Source organism: Macrobrachium rosenbergii, chromosome 3 (assembly GCF_040412425.1).
Source record: "Macrobrachium rosenbergii isolate ZJJX-2024 chromosome 3, ASM4041242v1, whole genome shotgun sequence".
NCBI lineage: Eukaryota > Metazoa > Arthropoda > Malacostraca > Decapoda > Palaemonidae > Macrobrachium > Macrobrachium rosenbergii.
In genome coordinates this window covers 57,852,473-57,879,970 of record NC_089743.1, presented here as the reverse complement: position 1 = coordinate 57,879,970, position 27,498 = coordinate 57,852,473, and the positions used below count along the sequence as shown (strand labels likewise).

Below are 27,498 nucleotides of genomic sequence, written 5' to 3'. Positions count from 1 at the left end.
AACTGAATTTTCCCAAAGCTGCTGTTACCCGGATTGCTCACGGCTGGATCCCCGATTTTCACGAGTTTTGAACTACAGTAAAAGTGTTGTTATTCTCTCTCTCTCGTTTGTTCAAGTTATATCCAGTCTCTGAAGAAATCCTGGCTACCCGCATGTTTATAAATAATTTTATTTTTTTACGTTGGGTCCTGTGTACTGTTGACTGATAATTTCTTGTAAATTAACTTTAGAAAATATTCAGTAAAGGGTAGTGACTCCCTCGCCCCGGAGTGGACGTAATGAGTTTTGAGAAAGCGAATTAAAAATGTTTTTTTCATAGTTCAGTAGTACATTAAATTATACTGAATGTTCTCAACAACTAAAGAATAATTGTTAGAATAATAATTGATGTAACCCGGCGTTCTCTTCGTTTATAAAGTAAATATAAATATACCCGCAGTAAACAGAGGGTTATTGACAATGTTTATTTCGTATAAATAAAAACACCTGTGAAGGGAATTTGCATTTTTAATTTTTAAGTCTGTATGGTTGAAAAGGAAAAACAATTAGCTATTTGCAATGTTTTGTGTGGGAAATTTTTATTTTCAAAATACAAGCAATTCAGCACCATGCACTTAAAATATTCGTATAAACTACAGTTTGCAACATTATCACTCTGAGAAGCATGGCTCCTGTCATAACAGCCATTGACCCTCAGCGGTTGTCAGGATTATTGGAAAGTAATCCTGGGATATGCACTTTAGAAGCAACGGTGGTGACTGGACTTGAAGATGTAATTCAATATGTGTTTTGTATGGATTTGAATGTGCTTGCAGGGATGTACAACTAATAATGGCGGTCTCAGGTAGACGACCCGGCTTAATATCCTATGAGCAGGTTATCTTATTTTACACGGTATGAAACTAGACCATTCTGACAACTATAGGCAAACCGGGCATGAAATAAACATGAAATGCATGTGATCACTTGACAGGGGTACAACCTAACCTAAACCTCATGCCTGTATGACAATTCCTCTCCACAGAATTTTCCCTACTTAAAATTTACTCATTTACCTTTAATTTACTTGTGTGTTCTTGTGCCCTTGCGTCGTTTCTTTAGAATATATATTACTTTTTCAGTACAGTATAACTTGAAAAGTATATTAGAGTAGCGGTAGAACTAAGTATTACCTTGGAAATTGACTTTTTCTATAGTAATCTGGTTGCTTATCAAGAATTTATCATTATTTTATGTTGGGCAACTGTAATTAACCTCAGAACTGATTATGTGTTTGTATGCCGGCCATCCTGGAATGCTATTATGCATGCACAGTGTTGTAGGGGAACTTTTGGTAAAAAGTGGTTTCCTTCACTGGAAGGGGTCTGGGTGCAGAGCCCCCCCCAACTAAGTAACACGGCCTACTAGGTTAGGTTAGGTAACGTTAGGGTAAGTATGATTCCTTTCATGATAGATTAACTTAGCCAATCCCTTCTATAACATATGGCTCCCTAACGACATTTATACTCGTGGAACAGTTCCATACAGTCTGTGCAGAGCTATTACTCAGAAATACCAGGGTAGCTAGTAAGCCAATGCTGTTGCTAACCCCCATGTGCAGATAGAGGGGTCACAACTAACTTTTGGGGGTGTGGGGGGGAAGGAGGCCCTGGCCAAATAAGGGAATGGCATCCTGGGTAAGGTTAGGTAAAGGTAGGTCAGGTCTGGTTAGGTTGTATTTCCCCCCGAATTGCCTACTACAGTTATGGGGTATCCTAGGCCACATCACAAGACCCCTTTGTCTATAGGCTATTTGCTCTACTAACCTCAAAAATTTGGTCCTCCCCTATTCTAGGGTATTCTATAGTTTAGGTCTGTACAGAAATATGACTAACAAGCCTTGGTCTACACAAACATAGAGTAACCATGGCTTAGATAAAGTTAGCCTAGTAATACTGTTTTTTTAATATTTAGTTAAATACTTGATCCATATATCTTTCCAATTGGTTATCTTATGTGATGTGGATTCCTAACCAGTATTATTGTGAAAATTACTTTTTTCCAACCCCTTACATTCAATAATTGTATGGGAACCTCAGTGGAAAACCAAAGTTTTTGGGTGGGGAAAAGTTAAAATAATCAAAGCTTGCAATACAGCTGTGGGAAACAGAGTAAGTACATAAATTACAACGTAAGTTTTCAAAGTGCTATGTATTTTCTTGAGTGTACAAATAGAGTTTTTTTTATCATAATTGCACCTGAGTGACCCTGTTTCAAAAACTGATTCCAGCTCATGCTGAGGAATATTTATACATAAATGGCTCTAGTTTGTAAATATACATAATAAAAATATAAATTACTGAAAATTTGTGATTTTTCTTAAATGGTCAGTCATTATTGAGATGGCAGCCATTTAGAATTGTGTATCCTATGCTGATGGGACCCTAAGCATCAACTGTGTTAACCAGAACTACGCAGTATTGATATGTAGGTTATATTAGCTTGTATTTTGACTCCACATCCTTCCCAGGAGAGCTTAATTGATTGTATGGAAATACAAACAAGTATTCCTCAGTGCAAGCTGGAAATGGTCATTGAAACGTGGTAACAAAATGGTTGATTGGGTTATGTCGGAATTTTCTTCGTCCCTGGTTAAGACATCTTTCTGTCTACTTATCAGGTTGGAGCGGCTTTTATATTTTTTATATTAAGTACAGTGTTCGTGTGTTTAGTTCATCAAGACTTTGAACAATTGTGAACAGCAGAAGGTGTGACCGGTTTTATTGGTCTGCAGGGGTAGGTCCTGTATGGAGTGTAGTAGTTGGTCTCCTTCACAGTTGAGAGGGTTTGGTGGTAGTGGAGGAAGGTCGAAAGATGTTCACCAGTCTCATTGAAGGAGGTTGAAGACTGAAAGATGTTCACCAGTCTCACTGAAGGAGGTTATTTCCCAATGTATACCACCAAATATTTTTTTGGTTCCTTTCTCTGACTACTGGGAGCATGGCATTTCTGGGTGGAGATTCAGCTTGCCAGTCAGTTAAGAGACTATCCACCCACCTAGGGAGTGTCTCCTATATAAAAGGAAGTGGTTGGTATTTTCATATGAACTAATACCAAATTATTAATGTAGTAATTTACATATAAACCATAGTCTTTAATTGTAATCTTACTGCAGCCACCTCACACAGTCCCTTATACCAAAGGAAAAAGTGCTTGCTAATGGCAGGTGAGGGTTCCCCCCCACTTGCTTGCCTACGTCAAATTAACCTCATTGTTACCAAGTTTCATTGATCAAGTCCAGTTCATGCTAAGTACTCCTACTTACAAGTCTCTCGTTTGTATACCTAGGAAAAATTGAAATTTCTTTACAACCTCGGTACTTTTCATCTGAAGTTCTTGAAATCCAGAATAAAAATAGATATTTCAAAGAGGTCACTGTGGCCACAAAAAATCTGTAGAATGTGACCATTTGTTATTTTATACAGTTTTGAATGTTTTCTTACATATGCACAGATCAGTGCTGATTTTTTTTGGCTTAAATTGGATTAATGGTCGTGGCTCTAGTCATAGCTAATCGATTTTAGCTGCAGTGCTCTGAGCAGCCTTTAGTTGAATGTTTTTTATGAGTTATCCTTCATTTGTTCCTACATGATATACAAACTTTCAGTGAAGCTGGATATGGCCGTTAAACTTTCAAACAAGGTGGTTAGGCAGTTAATTACTGTCTGATAAGCAGGAGTCCTGCCTGCCTGGATGTAAACATTCCAGCTTGCTTTCAAACGTCGTGCTGTGCAGACGTGTATGGTAGCTCTGCCCTGATTGCCGTTATGCTGTTTTTCCCGGTGGGATCTTTCTTGTTTTTTATTGTATTGTATATTTTTGTTTGATATTGTTTTCAATAATGCAAACCCACGAATCATCTAATCCTGTACGGAAGGCCATCACCCCCCCGTGCGTGTCTTGGGGTCGACGGCAAGGGTTGTACCTGCTTCCGTTCTCCATGTGATGTTGACCCTCATGCCCTCTGTACCACCTGCAGGTGGCATGACTGTAATCCTAATTTGACTTGTGCTGAGTGTTGCTCTTGGTCACCTGCACAGTGGGTGAAGTTTACTGGGAGGAAACAGCATAGGCATTATCGGAAGGATATATGCCTCCGACTACTCCCTTGGTAGCTAACTTTTCTTCCACGTTTCTCCCCCTTGGTAAACTCCCCCTTCTGGCTGTCTCTCCTCCAGGAGCAATCTCTCCTTCGTCATCTTCACTTGCTTTGTTGGGTGAAGATCGTTGGGGGTATGTGGTTGGGGGGTGACAATCAAGACAACTCTTGGGGGCCTCCACTTACTCTGAGGGGGGAAACTTTTCCCCTGGAGCGAGAGGAGCCTCCCTCCACTCATCCAACTTTTGCTTCTTCAGGTTTGGCAAAAAAATCGTGAGGCAACTGAGCTTCAGAAAGCATGGATCTCCTTAGGGCTCTCAGGCTCTCCATCTGTGCAGGGTATCTTGGAGCACCTGAGGCATTACCCAGTGGTCATGTATGTTGCTGCAGCCCCGGCTATGACCACAGTGGCCATGACAGCTTTTGCTAAGGTCCCCAACATGGTATCAACCCACTTTCCAACCTTGGTGACTCCAGTATGCGGTGTTCCTGCCCCTGGCTCTACCTGTGGTCCAGACTGCTCCTGTTTCTGCTGTTTCTCCTGTGCTGATTGCTCCTGCAGCCCCTGTCAACTGGGCCACTTTTGCTGTGCTTCCTGCCCCAGCTGCCCCTGTTGCCGCTCTTACTGTTCCTGATGCTCCTGCCACCCAGGCCGCTCCTGCTGCTCCTGCTTCCCTGTCTGCCCCAGCTGTGCCTGTGGTTTCTGCTGCTCCTTCCTGGATGGGGGACCTGATGCTATCCTGAAGATGTTGAAGAAGAAATCAAAGAAGAGGTCTCGGAAGGTGTCGTCTTCTAAGGGGAGGCAGTGAGATCTCTCGTTTGCTCTTCCTGGCCCTTGGGCTCGGGATCCAGTTCGTTTACCTCGGTGGGGTCTCACGTTTCGGGAGCCTTGGGCGCGATAGTCTCCCAGGCCCGCTTTCCTTATACCAGTTCAAAGAAGTCCGCTTCTAAGACTGGTACTGTGCCAGTCTCTTCCCGAGTTTCTTTGGACACTCGAGAGGAGGCCCCTCCCATTGATCGTTTTGTATGAGATTTGGGAGTATCGGGTGCTTGGCTGAGCCGAGTCATGCTGAGTATTCGGGATTCCATGGAATCTCAGACATCCTGAAACAGCACTGGTAAGTCTGCTCCCCGGTCTGATTCAGGCGCAGGTCAGGAGAAAGTGCCGAAACATGCAGGTGTTTTGACACTTCCTGCCAGCACTGCTTCGAGTGCTCAGCCAGGTTCCCAACCCTGTGCCTCGGATCCGAGGGTCCTAGCACCCTGAGATGCAGAGAGGAGGTCCCCTGTTCAGTCTTCTTATCAGGAGTTTTCGACCTTGAAGAAGACTGGGGCACATTGTGAGGACAGCATAAGTTCACATCAAGCAGCTCCCAAGCACTTGACTCCGGCCAACCCCTGATCACGTTTGCATGATCGGCCTTGTTCGCCGGAGGGAGTTGCTCAGGTGCACTAGGGTGAACCTCTCTGCTCTCCTTGGAACAACTCTTTGCCGAGGCATAAGCGCTCTCCTAGATCCATGCTGCCATCACCACCACGGGTTGGTAACCGCCCACAGCCTGTCACTCCTGCTAGTTCTTCTGGCAGGACTGGGAGGAGTGCTCAGTTCCCCTCACCTGTCCCCTCAACCTTCTTCATGAAGTTTGGCTGTGAGGGCCTACGCCCTAGGCTTGGTTCTCAGTCTGGCTCAGTCTTACGCCAGAGTAGTCGAAGAGGGATCCCAGGAATCTGCTGAGGTTCTTCCTCCTGCGGGCAGAGAAGGTCGGGAGGACAGCACCCTGGAAGGACTCAAGGGTCCTCTTCCTCAGGATGCGGACACCCCCAAGATACAGAGGACCTTTGCAGAGATCATTGCGCTGATCTGTCAGCACAGAGATCATTGCGCTGATCTGTCAGCACAGTGGTCTCAGGGAAGTGGTCATGGCCTCTTCTGTGGATCGTCCTTCGTGCCTTGAATCCTTTTGGGGTCCCAAAAAGGAACCAAAGGCTTCAGTGGGGCTGCCGTGGTCTGTGCTTGCCATGGGTTACTCAACCAAGTGAATAACCTTGTCTCTGGGCAAGAAAATTTCTTTCAGTCAAACTGCTTGGACAAGCTCCTTCCCCTCCTCTGCCTCGACAGAAGTGATTCTACACGGCCTCGGAGGGGTCTTTGCTGACTAAGCAAGTTGATCCGGACATGGTTCATCTAGGCACAGGTCTCTCGCTGCAGCGCCTTGCTGCAGAAGGGGTCTCCCTCTCACAGCAAGAGGCAGCGAACCTGGAGGCCACTGCCATGGCGGCCCTCCAGGCAGTCTCCTGGTTGGATCTGTGGTTATTCAGTTTCCAAGGTTGCCGCCTCCTTGGGTGCTGTCATCACTGGAGAGGACTTTGTGTTCAGGAGACCGTGCCAGTCTGGAGGTAGGGCCATATCCTACCTTGCCCACCAGACTGCAAACCTGTAGGTGTGCTGAAGAGGAGGGGCGCTGTCCTGAATCGGATCTCCAGGTCTGTAGGTCCCGAGTTGACATTGGCCCTTAGAGACAGACCATCGCTGGGTTCTGTCTCTCTCTTCCCCAGAGAGTTGGTAGATGCTGCGGTGGACAAGAGACGTGCTGAAGACAATGACCACCTTGTCCACCAAGCAGTGGCCAAGGCCTCTGGGTCTTCGCGTGCCTTAGCGGCCCGACCCTTGGGTCAGGCTAGTACTTTCTCGGCCCCTAAGACCCAGGGTTCGAAGGGCGCTCGCGGTAACACCCATCCTTCTTCTTCCGCTGCCAAGAAAGGCACACAATCGTGCCCCTTTCAACCCTCTTTCCAGCCCAGAAAAGCAGGCAAGGGGAAGAAGAAGGGAGGACACTAGGGGTGGCGTTCCCCTGCAGCTGCTGCCATTGGTGGGGCGTGTCTGTCGAGCCACTGGGCAACGTAGCAGCGACATGGAGCCAAGACCTGGGTAGTGGATGTCCTTTGGGAGGGATATCTACTCCCCTTGAAGTCTTGGCCACCTCTCACCAACAACCTGGTCCATCTCCTCGCCTACATTCCCAGCTCGCCAAAGGATCTCACACTCAAGGAAGAGGTGCAAGCGATGCTGAAGAATGGCACTGTAGAAGTTGTGTCAGATCGGTCCCCAGGCTTTTACAGCTGCATCTTTCTCGTAGAGAAAACCTCAGGGGGTTGGAGACCGGTCATGGACCTCTCTCCCTTGAACCGATTCGTTCGCTAGACTCGATTCACGATGGAAACAGCGTGCTCAGTGCTTGCCTCTATCAGGGAGAATGACTTCATGCTTATGGTGGACTTGAAGGATGCGTATTTCCAAATACCAATCAATCCGTCCTCTCGCAAGTACCTTTGCTTTATCCTCCCAGAAGCGGTGTTCCAGTTAAGGGTACTGTGTTTTCGGCTCTCAACCACTCACCAGGTGTTCATGTGAGTTTTCACAGGATACGTCTTTTGAGGTATCTCAACGACTGGCTCGTCCTGGCTAGCTCCCGCTTGCAGTTGCTGCAGGACAGGGATTGGATTCTCAAGTTCTGCTGCAGCGTAGGGGTCGTAGTAAATCTCCAGAAGTCCGATCTCATCCCCAAGCAGAAGATAAAGCACCTGGGCATGCTGATAGATACACTAGCATCAAGAGTCTTTCCCTCGGACTCTCGTATCAGCCGGTTCAGGAAGGCAGCGCAGCTGTACCTGTCTTGATGGGAGCAGCCAGCTCAACAATGGCAAGTCATCATCGGTCACCTGTCGTCGTTGGAGAAGCTGGTCCCTCATGGGCAGCTTCACCTTCGTTCTCTCCAATGGAGAATGAAGGAGTACTGGTCCCAGTCTCGAGACCCTCAATCCATTCCCATTCCTCTTTCGAAGTGAGACAGGATTTAGACTGGTGGACGGATGACAGGAACCTCTTAATAGGAGTATCCCTGTATACTCCCCCTCCCGACATGCTTCTCTTCTCAGATGCATTGACTGAGGGATGGGGCGCACACCTGGAGGAGTTGCTGACTTCGGGGGTGTAGAACCGAATAAGACAAGCACCTTCCCATCAAAATCCTGAAACTCAAGGAGGCCTTCTTGGCCCTCCAAGAGTTTCTGGATCGAGTGGTGGGACACTCGGTGGTGTTGATGACCGACAACACCACAGTAGTGGCATATGTCAACAAGCAGCGGGATCTGGTATCCCTCCTGCTGCATCAGTTGACATTGCAGGTGCAAGAGTGGGCAGTTGCTCACTCGATAGGGCTCTCAGCCAGGTACATTCCAGGCAAGAGGAATGTAGTGGCAGACAAGCTCAGCCGCCAGAATCAAGTGATAGGGACGGAGTGATCCCTTCACGTAGACATCACGGAGGGATTGTTTGACCTGTGGGGGCTTCCTGCCATTGATATGTTTGCCACCTGGCACAAAAGAAAGCTTCAAGTCTTTTGCTTCATTGTGCCAGACCCATGGGCTGCTGCAGAGGATGCATTCCAAGACCCATGGAACAACCTCGACACATGGTGATCAGCAGGGTGTTGTTCATCCCAAATCTCAGGATGATTCTGGTGGCTCCCAAATGGCCACAGGCCGTTTGGTATCCCAACCTGCTAGCTCTTCCTTCTGAGGCACCAAGATAGATTCCTCCCTGGCCCAACCTTGTGTCAACCACACGTCGAGTGGTACCACCAGGCAGTGCAGTCCCTGTGTCTTCACGGCTGAAGACTATCCTGCATCTCTTGTGAGTGAGAGGCTTTTCTCACCACACAGCAACAGAGATGGCTGGATATCTCAGACAGTCCTCTGCAGCAGTTTACCAGGGAAAATGCCCCGTCTTCTGTGGTTGGTGTTGTAGATGGTGGGTGTTCTCTCCAGTTGGAACTACTATTCAGCAGGTCACGGACTTCCTCGTCTTCCTTTGCCAAGATATGCTTCTCTCTGTTTCAGCTGTAAAAAGCTATGGGGTTGCACTTGGCCTAGTCTTGCTTCTGAAAGGTGTGGACATCTCCTCTTCTTTGGAGATTTTGCTATTGATGAGAAGCTATGAAAGGTCTTACCTTCCCAGGGACCTCAGGCCCCCTGCGTGGGATGTGACTTGTTTTGAGGGGCCTGACTCGTGCACCGTGTGAGCCTTTACAAGAGTCGTTAGACAGGGATCTGACCCTGAAGACCATCTTTCTATTTCCCCTGGCATCAGCGAAGAGAGTAGGCGAACTTCATGGACTTTCCTTCAATGTTAAACACTCAAGGGGATGGGGATCAGTTACGCTCGACTTCATCCCGGATTTCGTTGCGAAAACTCAGAACCCATTGGTCCTTGACATCAGGTTCGAGTCTTTCATGATCCCCTCCCTAGAGGACTTTGTTATAATAATCCTGTTAGATTGCTGCGGTACCATCTAAAGAGGACTCGACATATCTGGCCTGAGTGTTGACGACCCTTCGTGAGAGAATCAGGAGGGCTTACTCTGCATCAGGCAAAGACGACACTGGTACCTTCCACCCGAGAGCGCACAAGTCAGGGGCATTAGTCCAACCCTCACATTGCGAAAGAATCTGTCGGTTCCTCAGGTACTGAAAATGGGGTTGTGGTCTTGACAGACCATCGTCACGTCATTCTACCTTCAGGACATTGCCCACAAGTCCTTGGACACTTTCCTTGGGACATGTGGTAGCTGCTCAACAAGATGTGTAGCTTACCAGGCTCCTCTAATGGGACTGGTAGCATTTTGACCAAGGTGTTTGGTAATGGAAGTGAGAGTGATTGTGTGAGTGACTGGCCTCTCCCCCTCCTTCTTCCTTGTCATCCTTCTTTCCTCTTCTTTCGGGCAGAGAGTGGGATTCAAGCTGACACTTGCTGGAACTGGCGGCCGATGCAGGTAAGTCTATGCTTCGAGCATCCATTCTATTTTTCTTTCGTTAGATTTATAGAAGAGATTTATAGAAGCAAACCCACTCCTTCCACTAGCAAGGGGAGGAAGGAGACTCTGACAATAAGACTAACCCTATACTCATATTTGCCTTACTGTCACACTTTTCCCTCACTCATTTGAAAAGGCCTAGAAGTCTGACAATTGATCATGCAGTTCCTATACTCTGATCAATATGTCAGAGGCCCGGTACTCCTCTTCGTTCTGGCAACCAGGAAGAGAAACCCAGGTGTGGCGAACTCCAGTCAGTTCACAGACTCACTCAGATTCCTCAATCCAACAAGTGAGTCTTCCTAATGTAAAGGAGCAAGGATTTGTATATCATGTAGGAACATATCACAAGTTTTTATAAAGTAATTTGTATTTTTCCTAACTGTACAAACCTGAGGTCCATTACATTATATTTCGTGCCCACCTCACGGCCACCCCTCAATCTGATACTTGGGCTGAAAGGCAAATTGGAATGTTTACATCCGGGTGAGCAGGATTCCAGCTTACCAGAAAGTAGTTAACTGCCTAACCACCTGTTTGAAAGTTTAACGGCCTTTTCCAGCTTCGCTGAAAGTAATTCCTAATGTAAAGGACCTCATGTTTGTATAGTTAGGAAAAATACAAATTACTTTAAAAATTTGTGGTATTTCCTTTGTGTCACTTGGATTTTAACTGCAGCACTTTGGAAGGCCCATTTTCCTTTCTTCATTTTACACTTATGGTTATTTATTGTAAATTAATTTCTGCATTGCTAGATGCCATAAATTTTTTAATACTGTATTTTGAAACAAAACAGTATCTTTGTGTTACTGTATTTTTACCAATCTCCCATATTTAACAAGACTTGCAGATAGCTGTATCATGCTGAGTAAATATTACTTTTACCAGAGCATTGAAATTATTTTGGCAAATTAGTTTCACAAATCTGTCTTGACACTTCACCTGCAGTAGGAGCACAGTTGTTGAGATAAATTTATTTTAGAATATGGAAAAATACAATTTCTTCACTGCAAATTCTTGTGTTACTTTGTACCTATGTTTTTTTCTTTTCCAGGTGGCACAAGAAGAATGCAGGGAGAAGCTTGGGGCTCCATGTATTGTAGCAAGAGGAAGGATATTCATTGACATTGAAGTTGATCGTGTCTTAGAGGTGGGTTGGGTAACATGACAGTAATGATTATTTAGGATAGGTAACTCACAAAATAACTCTTCAGTCTTTTTTATTTTTTTGGTTCATTGAAGTACAGTGGGTCCTCGGATTTCATACATAATCTGTTCCAGAAAGTCTGACAAAGTCCAAGTCGCACAAAAACAGAAGCAATAATTCCCAAAAGGAACAATGTAAATCCTATTAATCTGTTCCAGACACCCAAAAATATTAAAGAAATATATTTTACAGAGAGTAAATATACCGTAGTTTTATACACATAAAACATTGAGAAATAAATGTAAATGACTAATGAAGTGGATAAATGAACATTTAACATCACTCTTACCTTTATTCAAGACTCTTGTTGGCAAGGAAGAGGAGAGTCTATTGTTTAGAAGGGAATCCCCCTCCATAAGGACTTCAGGTATCAAGAACCAGTCTGGGATTACATCCCCTCTTCGTTTTTTACTTGCACTATCTTGTTTTACTTCCCCCTCTTTGTTTTTTACTGGCACTATTTGGGGTTACTTCCCATCTTCTTTTACTGGCACTAGGACCAGCTTGAGAGTCACTGGACCTCTGTCACACAACAAAACTGTCCATAGACATTTGTTTCTGGCATCTCTTTAAGATTTGCCTAAAAAGGTACAAGGCATTGTCATTAACCCGTAAAAGATCAACCACATCATATGACGTGTTGCAGAAGTCATCCCACACAGGTTATCCACGTTATATGGCATTCTAACTTTTTAAATTTGCATGCCTTCATAGCTCATATGGATATTTTTTATGTTGGATGTGTACTTGGCAAGCCTCCAGAAACGCAACAGCGCCTGAGGCTGCGTCGGCAGTGTTGCCCGATTGGGCTGCAAATTACAAATTGGGCTACTTTTTACACCTTGGGTGACCAGATTTCACAATCTGCTACTTACGTCTTTTTGGGCTACTTTTGATTTGAATTGGGCTCTTTTATTCGATTTGGGCTGCTTCCATTTATTTTTCATCATAATAATAATAATCACACAAGTGGCCATACAATGCTGTTAGTACCTCATTAGTCTTCATGAAGGAAGGTCATGCTGGCTGCTTGTACTCTCAATCAAGAGATGGTTGCGCTGGCCACTCGTGCTCTCAATCCAGCCCGACTTTCTGCACGTAATTTCATTTGCACGATGCCGGTGCCACCAGGTGCCAAAAAACAGTGTACAAAGGGCTTGCTATGTCTGCTGACATACAAATCGTCGACCACAGCAGAGAAAAAACTCTTCCACTGACTTGAATGAGATGTTCCATTACGTCTGGAACCATGTTTTGAAGATTATCATACTCTTTGAAATTTGTAAAAGTGCTAGAAAAGAAAGAAAATGTAGTTTGTAAGTTGTATTACTGAATAAAAAGTAAAATGACTTTGTTTCTAATTTCAATTTTGTAAGAGAAGTTTATATAAAAAATTATTTGTATTAGTAGAAAAAATGGATTAGGGACCAAAAAAGTGAAAGTGGACAACACCACCGCAAGGATTGTCTCGGCAGCCAGCTGAGGGATATACCCCAAATGCAAACTATGAATTTGGGCCTTTAAATGCCAGTTGTGTGCCTTTTAAATGCTATTTTCTTTCTTTTGGGACCATAAGGCATTGACCAAAAAATTAATTTTAAATTTTTTGTAACCTGAGAGAGTAAACCTTGTTTACAAGTATGTAACCTTTTACGCGTTAAACATCTTTGTTGGGATGATAATTCTCCACAAAATTTTTTACATCACTCCACTTTGCAAACATGTCCCCTCCTCCTCCTCCTGATTCTTCATCTGCTGGCTGTTGCTGTTCCTGCTGAAGGTCTTGCAGCTCTTCAGTGGTTAGCTCTTCCCTGTGGCCTTCCACTAAGTCTTCCACATCCATGCCACTCACATTCAAGCCCATTGATTTCCCCAAAGACACAATAGGTTCCACGACAGGCATAGGGTCGACAGGCTTAAACCCTCCAAAATCCTTCACAAGGACACATTCTGGTCACAATTTTCTCCAAGCAGAGTTCAGTGTCCTGGCAGTGACTCCCAGCTAAGCCTTATCTACAAGGCAATTGAAGATATTGAAGTGATTCTTCCAGGACTTTCTTAGGGTCAATTCTGTGTTGGAGGTCGCTTCAAAGCACCTTTGAAACTGCTTTGGTGTACAGTTTCCTGAAGTTTGAAATGACCTGCTAGCCCATGGGTTGGATGAGAAGAGTGGCATTAGGGGGCAAGAACATCACTGTTATGAATTTAAACTCGTCCAACAATTGATCTTCCAAGCCTGGAGGATGAGCTGGAGCATTGTCCATTACCAGGAGGCACTTGTGTGGCAGTGTATTGTCCAGGAAGTATTTCTTCACCATCGGGCCAAACACTTCATTGACCCACTCAGTGAAAATTTGCCTTGTGGCCCATGCCTTTTGTTCACCTTCCACTTCACAGGTAATTTATTCTTAATAACATTGCTTTCCTTGAACACTTGGGGAGTTTCTGAGTGATACACGAGTAAAGGCTTCACTTTGAAATACCTACTGACGTTTGCACAGAACGAGAGTTAGCCTATCCTTCATAGACTTGTGTCCTGGCAGTGCCTTTCCTCTCATGTGATGTAGGTCCTGCTTGGCATTTTCTTCCAAAAGAGGCCTATTTTGTCACAATTGAAGATTTGTTGGGGGAGGAATCCTTCAGCCTGTACATACTCCTTGAATTTGTCGAACCAGCCTCTGCTAGCCTTAAACTCACTAACAGCAGCACTCATTGTAGGCATTTTCTTAGCGAAATCAGCATGCAGCATCCTTGCCTTTTCACAAATTAGTGCCTCTGTAACACTGTCTCCTGTTAACTGTTTTTCGTTGATCCAAAGGAGCAACTTCTCAACATTTTCATCAACGAAGTTACCCGTTTTGCAACATCAGCTTCCTAGATTTCTTTTTTCTTCACTAGGATAGAACTGATCGTTGATACTGACTTCCTGTACATCCAAGCAAGATTAGCCACACGTGTACCACTTTCATACTTTGCTATAATTTCTTTCTTAAATTCAGTTGTGTTTCTTGCCTTCTTTACCGAAGTGCTGGCACTCGGAACTTTCTGTGACCCCATGATGGCTTATTTAACAGTTGCACTCAATGACTTAGTCATGCAGTGGGTCCTGGAAGGGGCATTTCCAGCTGTACGATATCCAACCAGATGTACGAAACCTGGGACAAAATTTCTATGAAAAAAGTCTACAAAAACTGAATCGTGCGAAAACAAGGGCATACAAAATCCAAGGTTCCACTGTTCAGTATGATTTTGAGCCACTAGAAAAGTGTTAGTTAATTACCAGGTCTTTCCAGTATTTTGATAAATGGGTCATCCTTACAATTTATCAGTTTCTTAGTGTAGAAATCGTGTCTGCAACACCATGTGCATTACAACTCCAAGGCTCTACCCACATCATCACTTATAGTCTGGATGGGGCTTTAGAAGAGACATACTCAACAGTATTTGGGTTCAGGTTATTTAAAAGTTGGACTTGTAGGTAGAAAGTTAAATATAAATTTTATATTTGATATTTTGAAGTGCATCTAAGGAACTCATCACCCAAAGAGTTATGAATAGATGCACATATTCAGAATAATGGATAAGTATATTTTAACTCTTGGAAAATAAAATATATTGTGACACTAGCATTTTTCTTGAAAATTAAATCTTTATGGGCAATAAATGAATATATTGCAATACACTCCCTGAACACCTGAATTAGCCCTGGTCACCTACCAGCCCGAACTGCTTCCCCATAGCTTTTACCCACTAAGTGTGTAATAAACTGTCAGCGTTACCAACGCTTACAGGAAAATCTAGTCAAATGAGTTACCTTAAGTACTGTTGGCAACACTGCTGCAAGTCTTCTGAGACAGGGTTTCTTAGTTTGAGGACCTGTGCTTCAACCTCTGCAGCACTAGGTCTTCACGTGAGTCCCCGCTCCTCCTCTTTACTTAGAACAACTGTCCTGACCAAAGTAATTTGATTACAACTGCGTCTGGAAAACACAGTCGGACACTGTTGTCCTTGTCCCCTGGATTTAAGTGGGGCCTGCAGTGGTGGCTGTATACATAGACTAAGAAGGGAACTCCTGTCATCCTCCAAGCCCAGATCTAGTCTTCTGCTTTACACTTCTGTTCTTGGTTGAGGAACCCATGGGGGAACCGGGAAGTTTCTGGGTTTTGCTCCCCGGATGATGGAACCATCTCATTTATGTTGGAGAGCTCTAACAGTGCTTCTTGACTTTAGTTTACACCTGGACTGTGGTTGTTCCCCCTAGACGAGACACAGTCCTAGCTATATACATAGAGAAGAAAGGCTCACTTCCTCTCTCATTTTCTCCAAGCAAGAGAACCTCTACTGAATGACCGACAAGTTCCTTGTTTGATCCCCTGCGTTCCTCTTCTCTACAACCTTACATGGAAGACACCCTTCTGAGTGGTCTCAGGCTTCAACCAGTTACGAGGACCCATTCAAGCTCTAGATCTGTTCTTTCTCCCTTAAGAAATTAAGGACATCATTGGCTCTGAAGAAGAGAGAACCCTCTGTCCAGTTAACTGCTTTCGGGTTTTATCTAAACAGGATTGGACTAAGATCACATCATGAAAGGGCTTATTTTTGAATGCATAAGGAGAACATTTTGCCTTCTTTTTAAGTGAAAGCCAGGGACACCAGAGCAGGCTTTTCCTCCCTAGCTTTCAGGCTCATTTGTCCTTTATTTCCATCCCACATAGTCCTACGGGAAGTATAATCGTCTCCTGCGTCTTGCTTTCTTATCAGGGGATCCCAATCTTCTAGCTTGCCTGACTCCCAGTTTGCTTGGCGACAGCTACTGTCTGACACCAGTTGGAGCTTCCAGAGCCATGAGCTTCTAGCTCTTCTGACACCCAGCTCGCCTGGTGCCCTGCTTGTTTGGCACCAGTTACAGCCTGGTGCTCGCTAGCTCCCATGAGCTTCTAGCTCGACTGGCGCCCAGCACTTCTGGCGCCAGTTACAGCCTGGCACCAGATCGTTCTCTGAACATCCAAAGTGCTCTCCAGCTCTGTGGGAGAATAGGGAGGTTTCTGTCCATTTGGAGTTTTCAGAGAACCATCCCTCTACTACATATGGTGATATGGCAAGACCCATTTCACCCAGTGAATAGAATGTATTGCACTCATGGACTTTTAACTTGAGACACACTCAGAATTAGGAGAGCAGTTTGCCTACTTTTAAGTAAAGCTAAAGACGTCAGAGTAGCCTTACCTCTTTAGCTTGTATGCATTTTATGCCCCATACATCCATTCTGCCCTCAGCCGACTGGGAATGTAATCGATCTCCGTTTTTCTCTAGTTTAAATGGAAGTTAAAAAAGTGTGGAAATCTCCTAGATCCTTGAGACCTTTTCTGGTAACTGGCATGGTATCGCAGAAGGAAGCATAGGATTTTTTACTACTGTCTCTGCACCTTGTAATAAGGTGTAGAGTTTTTTGCGGAACCAAGGGGTACAATGCACCTGAAGCACCCACCACCCTGTGGATGGGTTGTGGTTTTATCTCAATGTAGGTGACAATGTTGTCTGGTTGTTTTTATTTTGGTGCTTCACCCAGGACAAGGGTGGGCACCTATTATGTTTTGCTATCATCAGAGTACTTCCTTCACTGCAAAGTTCCCACTAAGTGGAAGGCGACCTATAGCTATACCGCCACGCTACTACAAGTTAAGATGTGCGCCAACCAGAGGCAGTATCCACCTGCAGTAGCTCTCTTAACTGATAAGTAACGACAAGCATTGTTTTTCAGTGCTAGCAGTTTTTTACATTTCAAATTCATTACTTATCTTAATGTTTTGGAGCAGAATATGTCCATGTATCCCCCCACCTATCAATGTGGGAATCAGATATGTAATTACTTAGTAAGTTACTCATATAAAAATGACATTTTTATAATAAAATAAAGTTTTATATATACTTACCAAGTAATTACATGATCAGAGCCCACCCTCCTCCCTGGTGATGGACATAAGGCATGAACAGATTGAAGTTATCTGCTAAAGTCATTACTAATATTCCCACTAATTGGGGGAACTGGTCACCTACACAGATGTTTGAAGTGTTACCCAAGAAATTTTGAATTCAAGCTGCTGTGTAAGTGAACTAATGGCTATGTAATTACTTGGTAAGTACAGTATATATAAAACTTTATCTAATTATAAAAATGTAATTTTTATATTCCATAAACCATAACTGACATTCAGCTTGAGATATTTCACTAAATCTTTAGTATTACTCACTGTTTAGTTCCAATTGTTGTGCTTAGAATTGACTGATTGTTAACTTTACTCTCTGCCCGAACATATCTTGGGTATACTGTATAGTTGCAGATAATACAAGCTTGTTAAATCAAAATCAACTAACAAATTACTCATAAGGAGCTAATAAATATTAAAGCACTACTCAACACTCAAGGTAAATCCTCCTGTAACTCATCCATGATGAAGGGGAGATGAAAAAACTGATACTCAGTAATAAAGTTCCTTTGAAGTAAGCCTTTCATACTAATCCAAGATCCCTGCTGTCCCCAAAACTCAACCCTCACAGTGGTGACCTCAATTGGACACTGAAACTAGCTGAAAAACACGTAGACTGTTATGTCAGTAAACATTACTCAGGTCTAATACCACTATGACCTAGGTATATGAGAGACATAGAAGACAATCAACTTATTAATTTCCTTTAAAAGAAATTAAGAGATGATTGTAATCTTGCTCTTAGTTTTATAGAAATCAAGAGAAGAAAGTAATTTTACTCTTATGGTACAGATATACTGTAATTACAATAAAATGCAAGAAACAGGAAGACAAAATTTCTTGGAAAAATCCAAGACAAAGAAATGCACTGAAATGGTGTATGTTTTGTTTATTTTCGTTATTTTATACTTGATGAATGTCTATCTTTGTAATTTCAAGTTAAGATATTTTTCACCTATTCTGTCTTGCCTAGCTAGGATAGCCGAAGTTAAGGGATCTCTTACCATAACTAGGCTTGCCTATAATCACTAGGTGCAGTTAAGGAAGTGTGGATAGAGAGGTGTTAGTGTAACTGAACTTTGTGGATTGCGTAAAATTGCCTGTCTGGGCACTGTTAAGTAGGCTACACTGTGAAAAGTATGTCTGGTGTAGCTTGACAGATATTCAGAATAAAACAGGGAAATGTAGTTTGTGGAAAACAAATTTATTCCATGTTAACTCTTAGAATATTGAATATCCTATGATCTATGTCAAATATTTATAAATTCATGATTATTGATGTTAATGTCCTTTGGATTCAAACAGGAAGACAGGTATCAGTACTTTTTCATCAACTGTTACCTTTAGTATGTATTTGCTCTTAACCATAAAAAGGATGCCACAAGTTTTCTTAGCTTTTGTACGTTTGTATCATAAAGTTAAAAAATATTCTGCCATTTTTGTTTCAAGTTTATGAATTGATTCTTAATTTCAGGTTTTGAAACTTCGCTCAGTGGACAATGTCAATGTTATACTCAAGATGGTTACAAATTTTGATTTTCCATCTGAACGGGTAAGCTTTGATTTGATATTTTGTATTAACTCAAGAATTGTTTTCAAATGGCTGTTAAGTGATTTGTGTAATAGGTTATATTTTTTATTAATAAAAAACTGAATTTTGTTAGTAAATCCCAAGTGAATTTCTTCAAAAGATAAATCCATTTAGTTCATGTTGGTGCATGTGTTAATAGAAAGATTCTTTTTCTCCCAAATATCAGTTAATGAAGGATATAATATGTTAGGGTGTTGATGTAATCATTGAACATTTGGAAAACCATAAATAGCATTTATGATTATTAATCACATGGAATATCAGCAGTTTGTATTGCTGTATGGTTATCATGAATACCTGGGTGCAATTTTTGTCACTTTTTATGGTAAATCTTTTATGAAGAGTATACAGTACTGTAAACAGAATGATTTAAGATACAGAAGTAATGTACCGTATATTTATGTGTATAAGACGACCTTTAAATCCTAAAATTCACCCTAAAAATTGAGGGTGGTCTTATACTACCATTCTAAAAATCAAACCTTGAATTCTAAGTGGTGTTTATCGGTAGGCTAGCCTCAGCCTCTGTGCAATAACCACCGACATACATGAAAAGATTCACATTATGAAATAAACTGATAATAAAGGTTATAAAACAATTTTTACCTTATACTGGATATTATTGGCATATCTTCGTAATAAATAGCCTATTCAAGGAACAATTTCATATCAATGAAATCAACTTTCATCTATGCGAGCCCAGCTGAGAAAATATAAACATCGAGTTATGGTTGCAATTGCAGTAACCTTTATCTTAGGGTAATGTTTCAGAAATTGTAATGGTAGTGTAATTATGGTAGTAATAACATTTAGGATAAAATAATATTAATTTTTCATTAAAAATTCATTATATGTTTGAGGTAATAACAAAATTTTGGATTATATACAATCTTTATTTTTCAATAAAATTCATTTTACAGTACAGTAGTTGTATTTAAAACTTGAGACATTATAAAACTTTATTTATTTCCTGTCAAGATTATCAATATTAATAAAACATCAAACCTGCCACATGTATATAGCTAAAACCCATCAAATTCCTCACAGCCATCACTGTCTGTTTAGAAAAGTTTCTCATACATATAACAAGATTCGTCACATAGGTCATCATCGTAGGGATTCCAGTCTGGTAATGGTGAGTCAACTTCAGCTTCGTTGTCCTTATCATACAGATCATCTTCAGTACCATCCATGGCATTAGAGATACCACATTTTTTAAATGATGTTATGACAATTTCTACATTAACTTTCCCCATGCTTTTATAACAAAATCGCAGAGAACATCAAGTGAGACAGCACGCATAGCTCCACCTTTTGTAAAAGATTTTTCTCCATTCATCATCCAAGCATTCCATTGGTCTCTAACATTATCTTTATATGATTTGTTTAAACTGATGTCAAGTGGCTGCAGTATAGATGTCATATTACCGGAAATAACTGCAATATCAGTATTGGTTTGTGATAACCAAGTTTTAGTATTTGCCATTACATGGCTACGAAACATATCCCAAACCAATAAACTGCGTTCTTTTCGTAAGCCACCTGGCCATCTGTTCCAAATATTCTCAGCCCATAATTTCACACCACTCTCGTCCATCCACCTTTTCTCGTGAAAATGAACAAAAACACTTTCAATTTAAAACTAGCCTCATATTTTCTTCTTTTCGCTGGTGGTTCCATGATTGATATGGGTACTTGGTAAGTTAACAAGAAATTTTAACTGACTTAGTTTGTGATTGTTGATGAAGTATAGGTAATGGCCATTAACACACCAGGCTGTTTGTAACTGTTTAGAACAATTCAGTCATATGAACAATAATTATGTACGATAATTATTATATGTTATCGTATTGTTGTTAGGAGTTGCTTGTGATTGGTGATGAAACATAAACAAAACAGTGGTTTCCCTTTTAGGCGATGTGTGTAGGAAAAACATGATATAGAATCGGCTGTGTTATTTCGGAATTTCTAAAGATATAGTAAGTAAAACAGCTAGCCTATACAGATGGTTTTGTAATTTAGCAGTCGTCTTATACTACAGATATGATATGAATTCATGAAAATTTACCATAATTTTTGACTTCGTCTTATCTAAAGGTCATCTTATGCACGGAAATACACGGTAATTGCATATGAATACTAGTTTACATTTGTTCTTGAGGATTTCTCAGTTTTAGTTTCAGGCCTGGAGGCATTATTAAAATCAATTAAATTTAAATTAATTCAGATTAATTAATTGATTTTACCATGGTATGTTATTGGTATTATTTTTAATATTTTACAGTGGAGGCTTTTGATTCCATCTTGGTGAAATTGATACGCTGTATAACATGTCTTTGTAGTTATTGCAGCATTGTTGACATGTTGTAGTTTTGTAGTAAGTAATTATCTAAGATTTAGATGCATTTGCTGATGTGGCAGATCCTGGTAGGTCACCTTGTCTCCCTAGAGGAGCTGGTGCCAGGGACAGGGCACACGTTTGGTCCCTAGGTGGATAATTTAGGTGAATTTTTTGCATTTAATTTATTGTATTTTTTGTTACCAAGTTTATTAGTTACTTCTGTTACTGCCATAATTGTACTTTATTCATATTTAATAACTGTTAATGCAGTAATATTTTTATTTTACATTACTAATCATGGGTTCAGCAAGGTAGTGATTTGTTAACATGATTATTTCATTAAATAAATATGTCATTTATACCTGTTTGGGTTGGAAGGTTGTCTTTTTGTAGTTTCTCACTAGCAGGTAGTAGCTTGAGGTAATTTCCTGTTTCCTTGTTGTTCTTTACGGTCTGCTGTTGAATTGTTGTTAGTGACATTGTCATTATGTGAGAGTTAAGTTAGGATTTATGGAGCAAAGGAGTGCTTAAATAAATTGTCTCAGTTAAAGTATGATGGTCATAGCCACTGAGAGGATTGTATTTGTTAGACTTGTGATTTAAAAAATAAATGTAAGGAGTGTGAAGGCTGAAATATGGAGAAAATTAATGTTTTGGTTAAACATAAGAGAAATGAGTTACAATAGGGAGAGATAGTATAGATTTGGGGCCAGTAAGAATAATGCTAGCATAGATGAGGGTAGGTTAATTGAAGGTCCAGTATCAGTTAATCTTCCTCGATCATCTGTCCTTACTAATCCTGTTCCTTCTGTTCATACCAGTCAAGCTGCTGCTCCTGACTTTTCTGGGATTCAAACCACTTTAACTAGGAGACCATAAAACAGTGTCAGGAATAGCTAATGTGATGAAAGTGATGAAAGAAATTTTGAAGAAGTCTTATTGATGGTGGTCCCCATCGATTTGATATGTCAGTTGTTTCACATTCCCCTTTAAGGTTTAATATGAAAAAGCCCTTTTGATGGTCTTGTAAAATCTGCAAGACCTTCTGTGTGCGTGGAACCAAATGTTTGTAAGAGGAGTCAGCCAAAGATGGGTTGTACCCCTTTTTACGTCATTCCTTACCTCATTCTGCTCAACTACTTAAGTGGGAAAGATTAAGGTAAAATGGTCACCAAAATACAGGTCTGGTAAAATGAAAAAGTCTTATGAGTTTTATGCTATGTTGAATTTGCCCGTGAATTCAGACATATTACCAAGACATTCACCTTGTCTGTCTGAAACAAAAATGCTGTCCCACCCTTACCCTTTGGATTTACCAAAGCCTCTGGTCCTGTCAGAAGGAGGTCCCCTTCTCAGTGTTCTTGTCAGGAAGCTTGGCCTCAAAGAAGACTGGAGCATGTCGTGAGGACGGCTCAAGTTCATGCCTGGGAGTACGTGACCACTCTCCTCTGGCCAGCCTTCGTTCACGTTTGCGTGATCGCCCATGGCCTTTCTCTCCTACTGGTACTATCGGCAGGACAGGAAGGAGTGCTCGATACCCCTCACCTATCCCTTCAACCTCCTGGGGTTACACTGGGAGGCATGAGTTGGGCAGGAAGGGCTCTCATGGGAATGCTTCTTCCCAATGCAGTCCTACCATGAAGGCCTACACTCCAGGTTCGGTTCTGGGACCAACTAGGACGTGTGCCCAAGTGGTCGAGGGTGGATCAAAGGGGTTTGCCGAGGTTTTCCCTCCTGCAGGGAGAGTGGATTGGGAGGACTGCACCCTGGGAGGACTCGAGGGTCCTCTTCCCCAGGACTTGGACACCCACGAGATAGAGATACAGAGGACCTTTGCTTAGAAGAGATACAGAGGACCTTTGCGAAGATCATTGTGCTGATTCGTCAGCACAACAATCTCAGGGAAGGGACCATGGCCACTACTGTGGATTGTCCATTGCTCCTCAAATCTTTCTGGGATCCTAAGAAGGAACCCAAAGCTTTGTTGAGGCTGCCATGTTCTGGGCTTTCCAAAGGAGTACTTGAGCAGGTGAATTCTCTGGTCTTTGGGCAACAGAATTTGCTTTGCCTGAATCATTTGGAGAAGCTGCTTCCCCTTGCTCTTCCTGGACAGAAGCATTTTTACATGCCCTTGGAGAGATTGCCAACTAAGCAGGTTGACCTGGACCTGGTTTGCTTAGGCCCAGGTCTTTTGCTGTAGCAACTGCGGAAGGGGGCTCTTTCTCACAGGAAGAGGCAGCGAATCTGGATGCTACCGCCATGGCAGCACTCCAGGCAGTCTCCTGGTTGGATCTGTGGTCGTTCACAGTTTCCAAGGTAGCCGTCTCCTTGAGTTCAATCACCCCTGGAGAGGACTTCATCTTTGGGAGACTGTGCCAGCCTGGAGGTAGGGCTATCTCCTACCTGACCCACCAGACGGCAAACCTGTGGGCTAAACTGGTGTTGAAGAGGAGGGACGCCGTCCTGAATTGGCTCTCCAGGTTTGTAGGACCCGAGTCAGCTCTGACCCTAAGGAATGAACCATTGCTGGGTTCTGCCTCTCTCTTCCCCAGGGAGTTGGTAGATGCTGCGGTGGATAAGAGACGTGGAGGATAATGACCGCCTTGTCCACTAGGCAGTAGCAAAACCTCCAGGTCTTTGTGTGCCACTGCGGCTCAATTCTTTTGTCAAGCTAGCACTTCCTTTGTCCCTAAGAAGTTGCAGGTTTCGAAGGGCGCCCAAGGAAACGCCCAACCTTCTTCCTCCTCCTCCTTTCATCCCTCTTTCCAGTCTGGAAAAGGGGGCAAAGGAAAGGAGAAGAAGGGAGGACACTAGAAGTGGCATTCCCCTCCAGCTGCTGCCATTGGTAGGAGGGTTGCCTGTTGAACCATTGGTCAACATAGCAGTGATATGGAGTCAAGACCTGGGTAGCGGATGTCCTTCAGCGGGGCTATCTACTTCCTTCGAGGCTTGACCACCCCTCACCAACAACCTGGTCCATCTGCCGACTTATGTTCTTGGCTCACCAAAGGATCTCGCTTGCCAGGAGGAGGTGCAGGTGAGTCTGGAGAAAGGCACTGTAGAAGTCATATCAGTCCCCAGTCTTTTACAGCCATATCTTTCTCGTAGAGAAAGCTTGGTGGTGTTGGAGACTGGTCATAGATCTCTCTCCCTTAAACCAGTTTGTTCACCAGACTCAGTTCACGATAGAAACCACACGTTCAGTGCTTGCATCCATCAGGGAGAACGACTTCCTGCTTATGGTGGACTTGAGTTCAGGGTACTCTGCTTCAGGCTCTCAACCGTTCCCCAGGTGTTCATGTGAGTGTTCACCCTTGTCTCAGCTTGGGCCCATTCGCACGGGATATGTCTGTTGAGGTATTTTGATAGTTGGCTTGTCCTGGTGAGCTCCTATTCGCAATTGCTTCAGGACAGAGATTGACTCCTCGGGTTTTGCTGCAGCCTTGGGGTCGTGGTGAATTTCAAGAAGTCCGATTTCATCCCCAAGCAGAGGATAAAGTACCTGGGCATGCTGACAGATAGGGCAGCAGCAAGAGTCCTCCCCTCAGACTTGTGTATCATCAGGTTCAGGGAGGCAGAGCAGTTGTTCTCGTTTCGATGGGAGCAACCAGCTTGGCAGTGGCAAGTCATCCTCGGTCACCTGTCATCCTTGGAGAAGCTGGTCCCTCATGGGCAGCTTCACCTTCGTTCTCTCCAGTGGAGAATGAAGGAGCTTTGGTCTCAGGCTTGAGATCCCCAGTCCTTTCCCATTCCTCTCTTGCAGGAAGTAAGACAGGACATAGACTGGTGGATGGACAACAGGGACTTCGTAATAGGAGTATCTCTGCATACTCCCCCTCTTGACATTCTTCTGTTCTCAGACGCATCAAGTGAGGGATGGGGCGCACATCTGGAAGAGTTGCTGGTTTCGGGTGTATGGAACCAAAATGACAAGCACCCTTCACATCAGTATCCTGGAAGTCCAGGCGGCTTTCTTGGCTCTCCAAGGGTTTCGGGATCGAGTGATGAGATGCTCGGTGGTGTTGATGAGCGACATCACCACAATAGTAGCATGTGTCAGCAAGCTAAGGGGTTTAGTATCCCTTCCGCTTCATCATTTGACAATGCAGGTGCATGATTGGGCAGTAGCTCACTCAGTAGAGCTGTCAGCCAGATACATTCCAGGCAAGAGGAATGGAGTGGCAGACAAGCTCAGTTGCCAGGTTCAAGTGATGGGGACTAAGTGGTCCCTTCACACAGACATTATGGAAAGGCTCTTCATTGTGGGGGCTTCCTTCCATTAATCTGTTTGCCACCCAACACAACAGAAAGCTTCAGGTATTCTGTTCCTTCGTACCAGACCCATGGGCCGCTGCCATGGACGCTTTTCAACATCCATGGGACAACCTCAATACTTACGCCTTCCCTTCATTTGTCTGATTCGCAGGGTGGTCAAAAGGGTGTTGATCACCCAGAATCTCAGAATGACTCCGGTGGTTCCCAAGTGGTCACATGCTGTTTGGCATTTGGACCTGCTAGCTCTGCTCTCCGAGTCACCGAGAGAGATTCCCCCCCTGACACAACCTCTTGTCTCAACCACACGTAGAATGATTCCATCAGGCAGAGCAGTCCCTGTGTCCTCATGGCTGGAGACTATCCAGCATCTCTTGCATGTGAGAGGCTTTTCTCGCTGCATGGCAGTGGAGACAGCTGGGTCTCTCAGACAGTCCTCTGCAGTGGTATACAGTACCAGGGAAAGTGGGCCGTCGTCTGTGGTATGTGTCATAGATTGGGTATCTCTCCGGTCGGAGCCACTATTCAGCAGGTAGCGGACTTCCTTGTCTTTCTTCGCTGAGAGAAGCTTATCTCCATCTCATCTGTGAAAGGCTATCAGGCTGCCCTAGGCCTATTCTCATGCCCAAGACGAGTACACAGATATCACCTCGCTCGAGATTTCTCTGCTGATAAGAAGATTCGAGAGGTCTTGCCTTCCCAGGGAACTGAGGCTCCCTGAGTGGGATGTGACTCTCGTTTTGAGGAGCCTGGTGTCAGTGAAGAGAGTAGGTGAACTTCATGGACTTTCCTTCGGCGTTAAACATTCGAGGGGACGGTGATCAGTTATGCTCGATTTCGTCCCGGAATTTATAGCGAAGACTCAGAATCCATCAGTACCTGACGCCAGATTCAAGTCCTTCACGATCCCCTCCCTAGAGGACTTTGTTGCTGATGATGTAGACAAGATGCTACTATGCTGCAGTGCTATCTTAAGAGGACTTGACATCTTCGGCCTGAGTGTCGACGACTCTTTGTCAGTACTGGCTCGTCCAAGAAAGAGATGTCCAAGAACACAGTCTCTTTCTGGCTTCGTGAGATGATCAAGAGAGCGTACTTTGCAGCTGGCAAGGACGACACTAGTATGTTCCATCCGAGAGCTCATGAAGTCAGAGGCATTGGTCCATCCCTCGCATTCTGGAAGAATCTGTCGGTTCCTCATGAATTGAAGGCGGGAGAGTGGTTGCGTCAGACCACATTCACATCTTTTTAACTTCGGGACATTGCCCACAAGTCCTTGGACACTTTTTCCTTGGGTCCTTTGGTGATACCGGCTCCTCTTAAGAGGACAGGTTGCATCTAGCCTGAGGTGGTCGGTTATGGAAGAAAGAGTGTGTGTGTGAGTTTATCATCTTTCACTCTCTCTGTACAGGCAGAGAGTAGGATAATGAGCTGTCACGTGCTGGAACTGGCGACAGATGCAGGTGTCACATCAGGCACCCGTTCTATTCACTTATGTTTTAGACTTGTAGAAGCAATCCTGCCCCTTTGTCTAGCAATGGGAGGAAGGGGATGCTGGCAATAAAACAAACCCAGTATTTATATTGTTCTTTTTGTCTCTGACTCATAGATTAATCCCAGCCCTTTTTTGAATGATGTTGCATTTTACCCACTCATTCAAAAAGGCCCAGAAGTCTGACAATGTTTACATTCGGGCAAGTGGGACTCCCACCAACCGGACAGTAGTTAACTGCCTAACCACCTTGTTCAAAAGTTAAACGACCGCTCCAGCTTCGCTGAAAATAATTCCTTTTGTAAAGGGCCTCGGGCTTGTATAGTTAGGAAAAATACAAATTACTTAAAAAATTTCTAATTTTCCAGTGTAGTGCAGAAATTTCTAGATTCTGGTCATCAAGTTTGTATGACTGGTTTTGACTTTAGTGCTGCTTTTGAGTGTTAATCATGTGGCTCATGCTTTTAAACTTGGACAGATGTAAGTTGGAGAACCATTTCTTATTATTATTATTGAATTTGAAACTAACAGATCACAAAGAATAGTTGTTGATGGGCACTGTAGTCACCACAGGAATGTAATCTTTGGTTGTCCCTT

At 43.3% G+C, this 27,498-nt stretch overlaps 1 protein-coding gene across 6 annotated transcripts in view; it reads left to right on the top strand.

The window, feature by feature from the left end:
* The window catches only part of LOC136855945 (tRNA (guanine(6)-N2)-methyltransferase THUMP3-like), a 391,317-nt gene that overhangs the window by 318,245 nt on the left and 45,574 nt on the right, over window positions 1-27,498 (top strand). For 3 of the 6 annotated variants that reach the window (XM_067133504.1, XM_067133515.1, XM_067133478.1), the window contains 2 exons: window positions 11,066-11,161; window positions 18,680-18,757. In XM_067133504.1, coding sequence (XP_066989605.1) covers window positions 11,066-11,161; window positions 18,680-18,757 — 174 coding nt within the window. Of the gene's footprint in view, window positions 1-617; window positions 895-11,065; window positions 11,162-18,679; window positions 18,758-27,498 lie in introns of those variants that run through there. The other 3 variants (XM_067133488.1, XM_067133495.1, XM_067133520.1) reach the window with 3 other exon arrangements.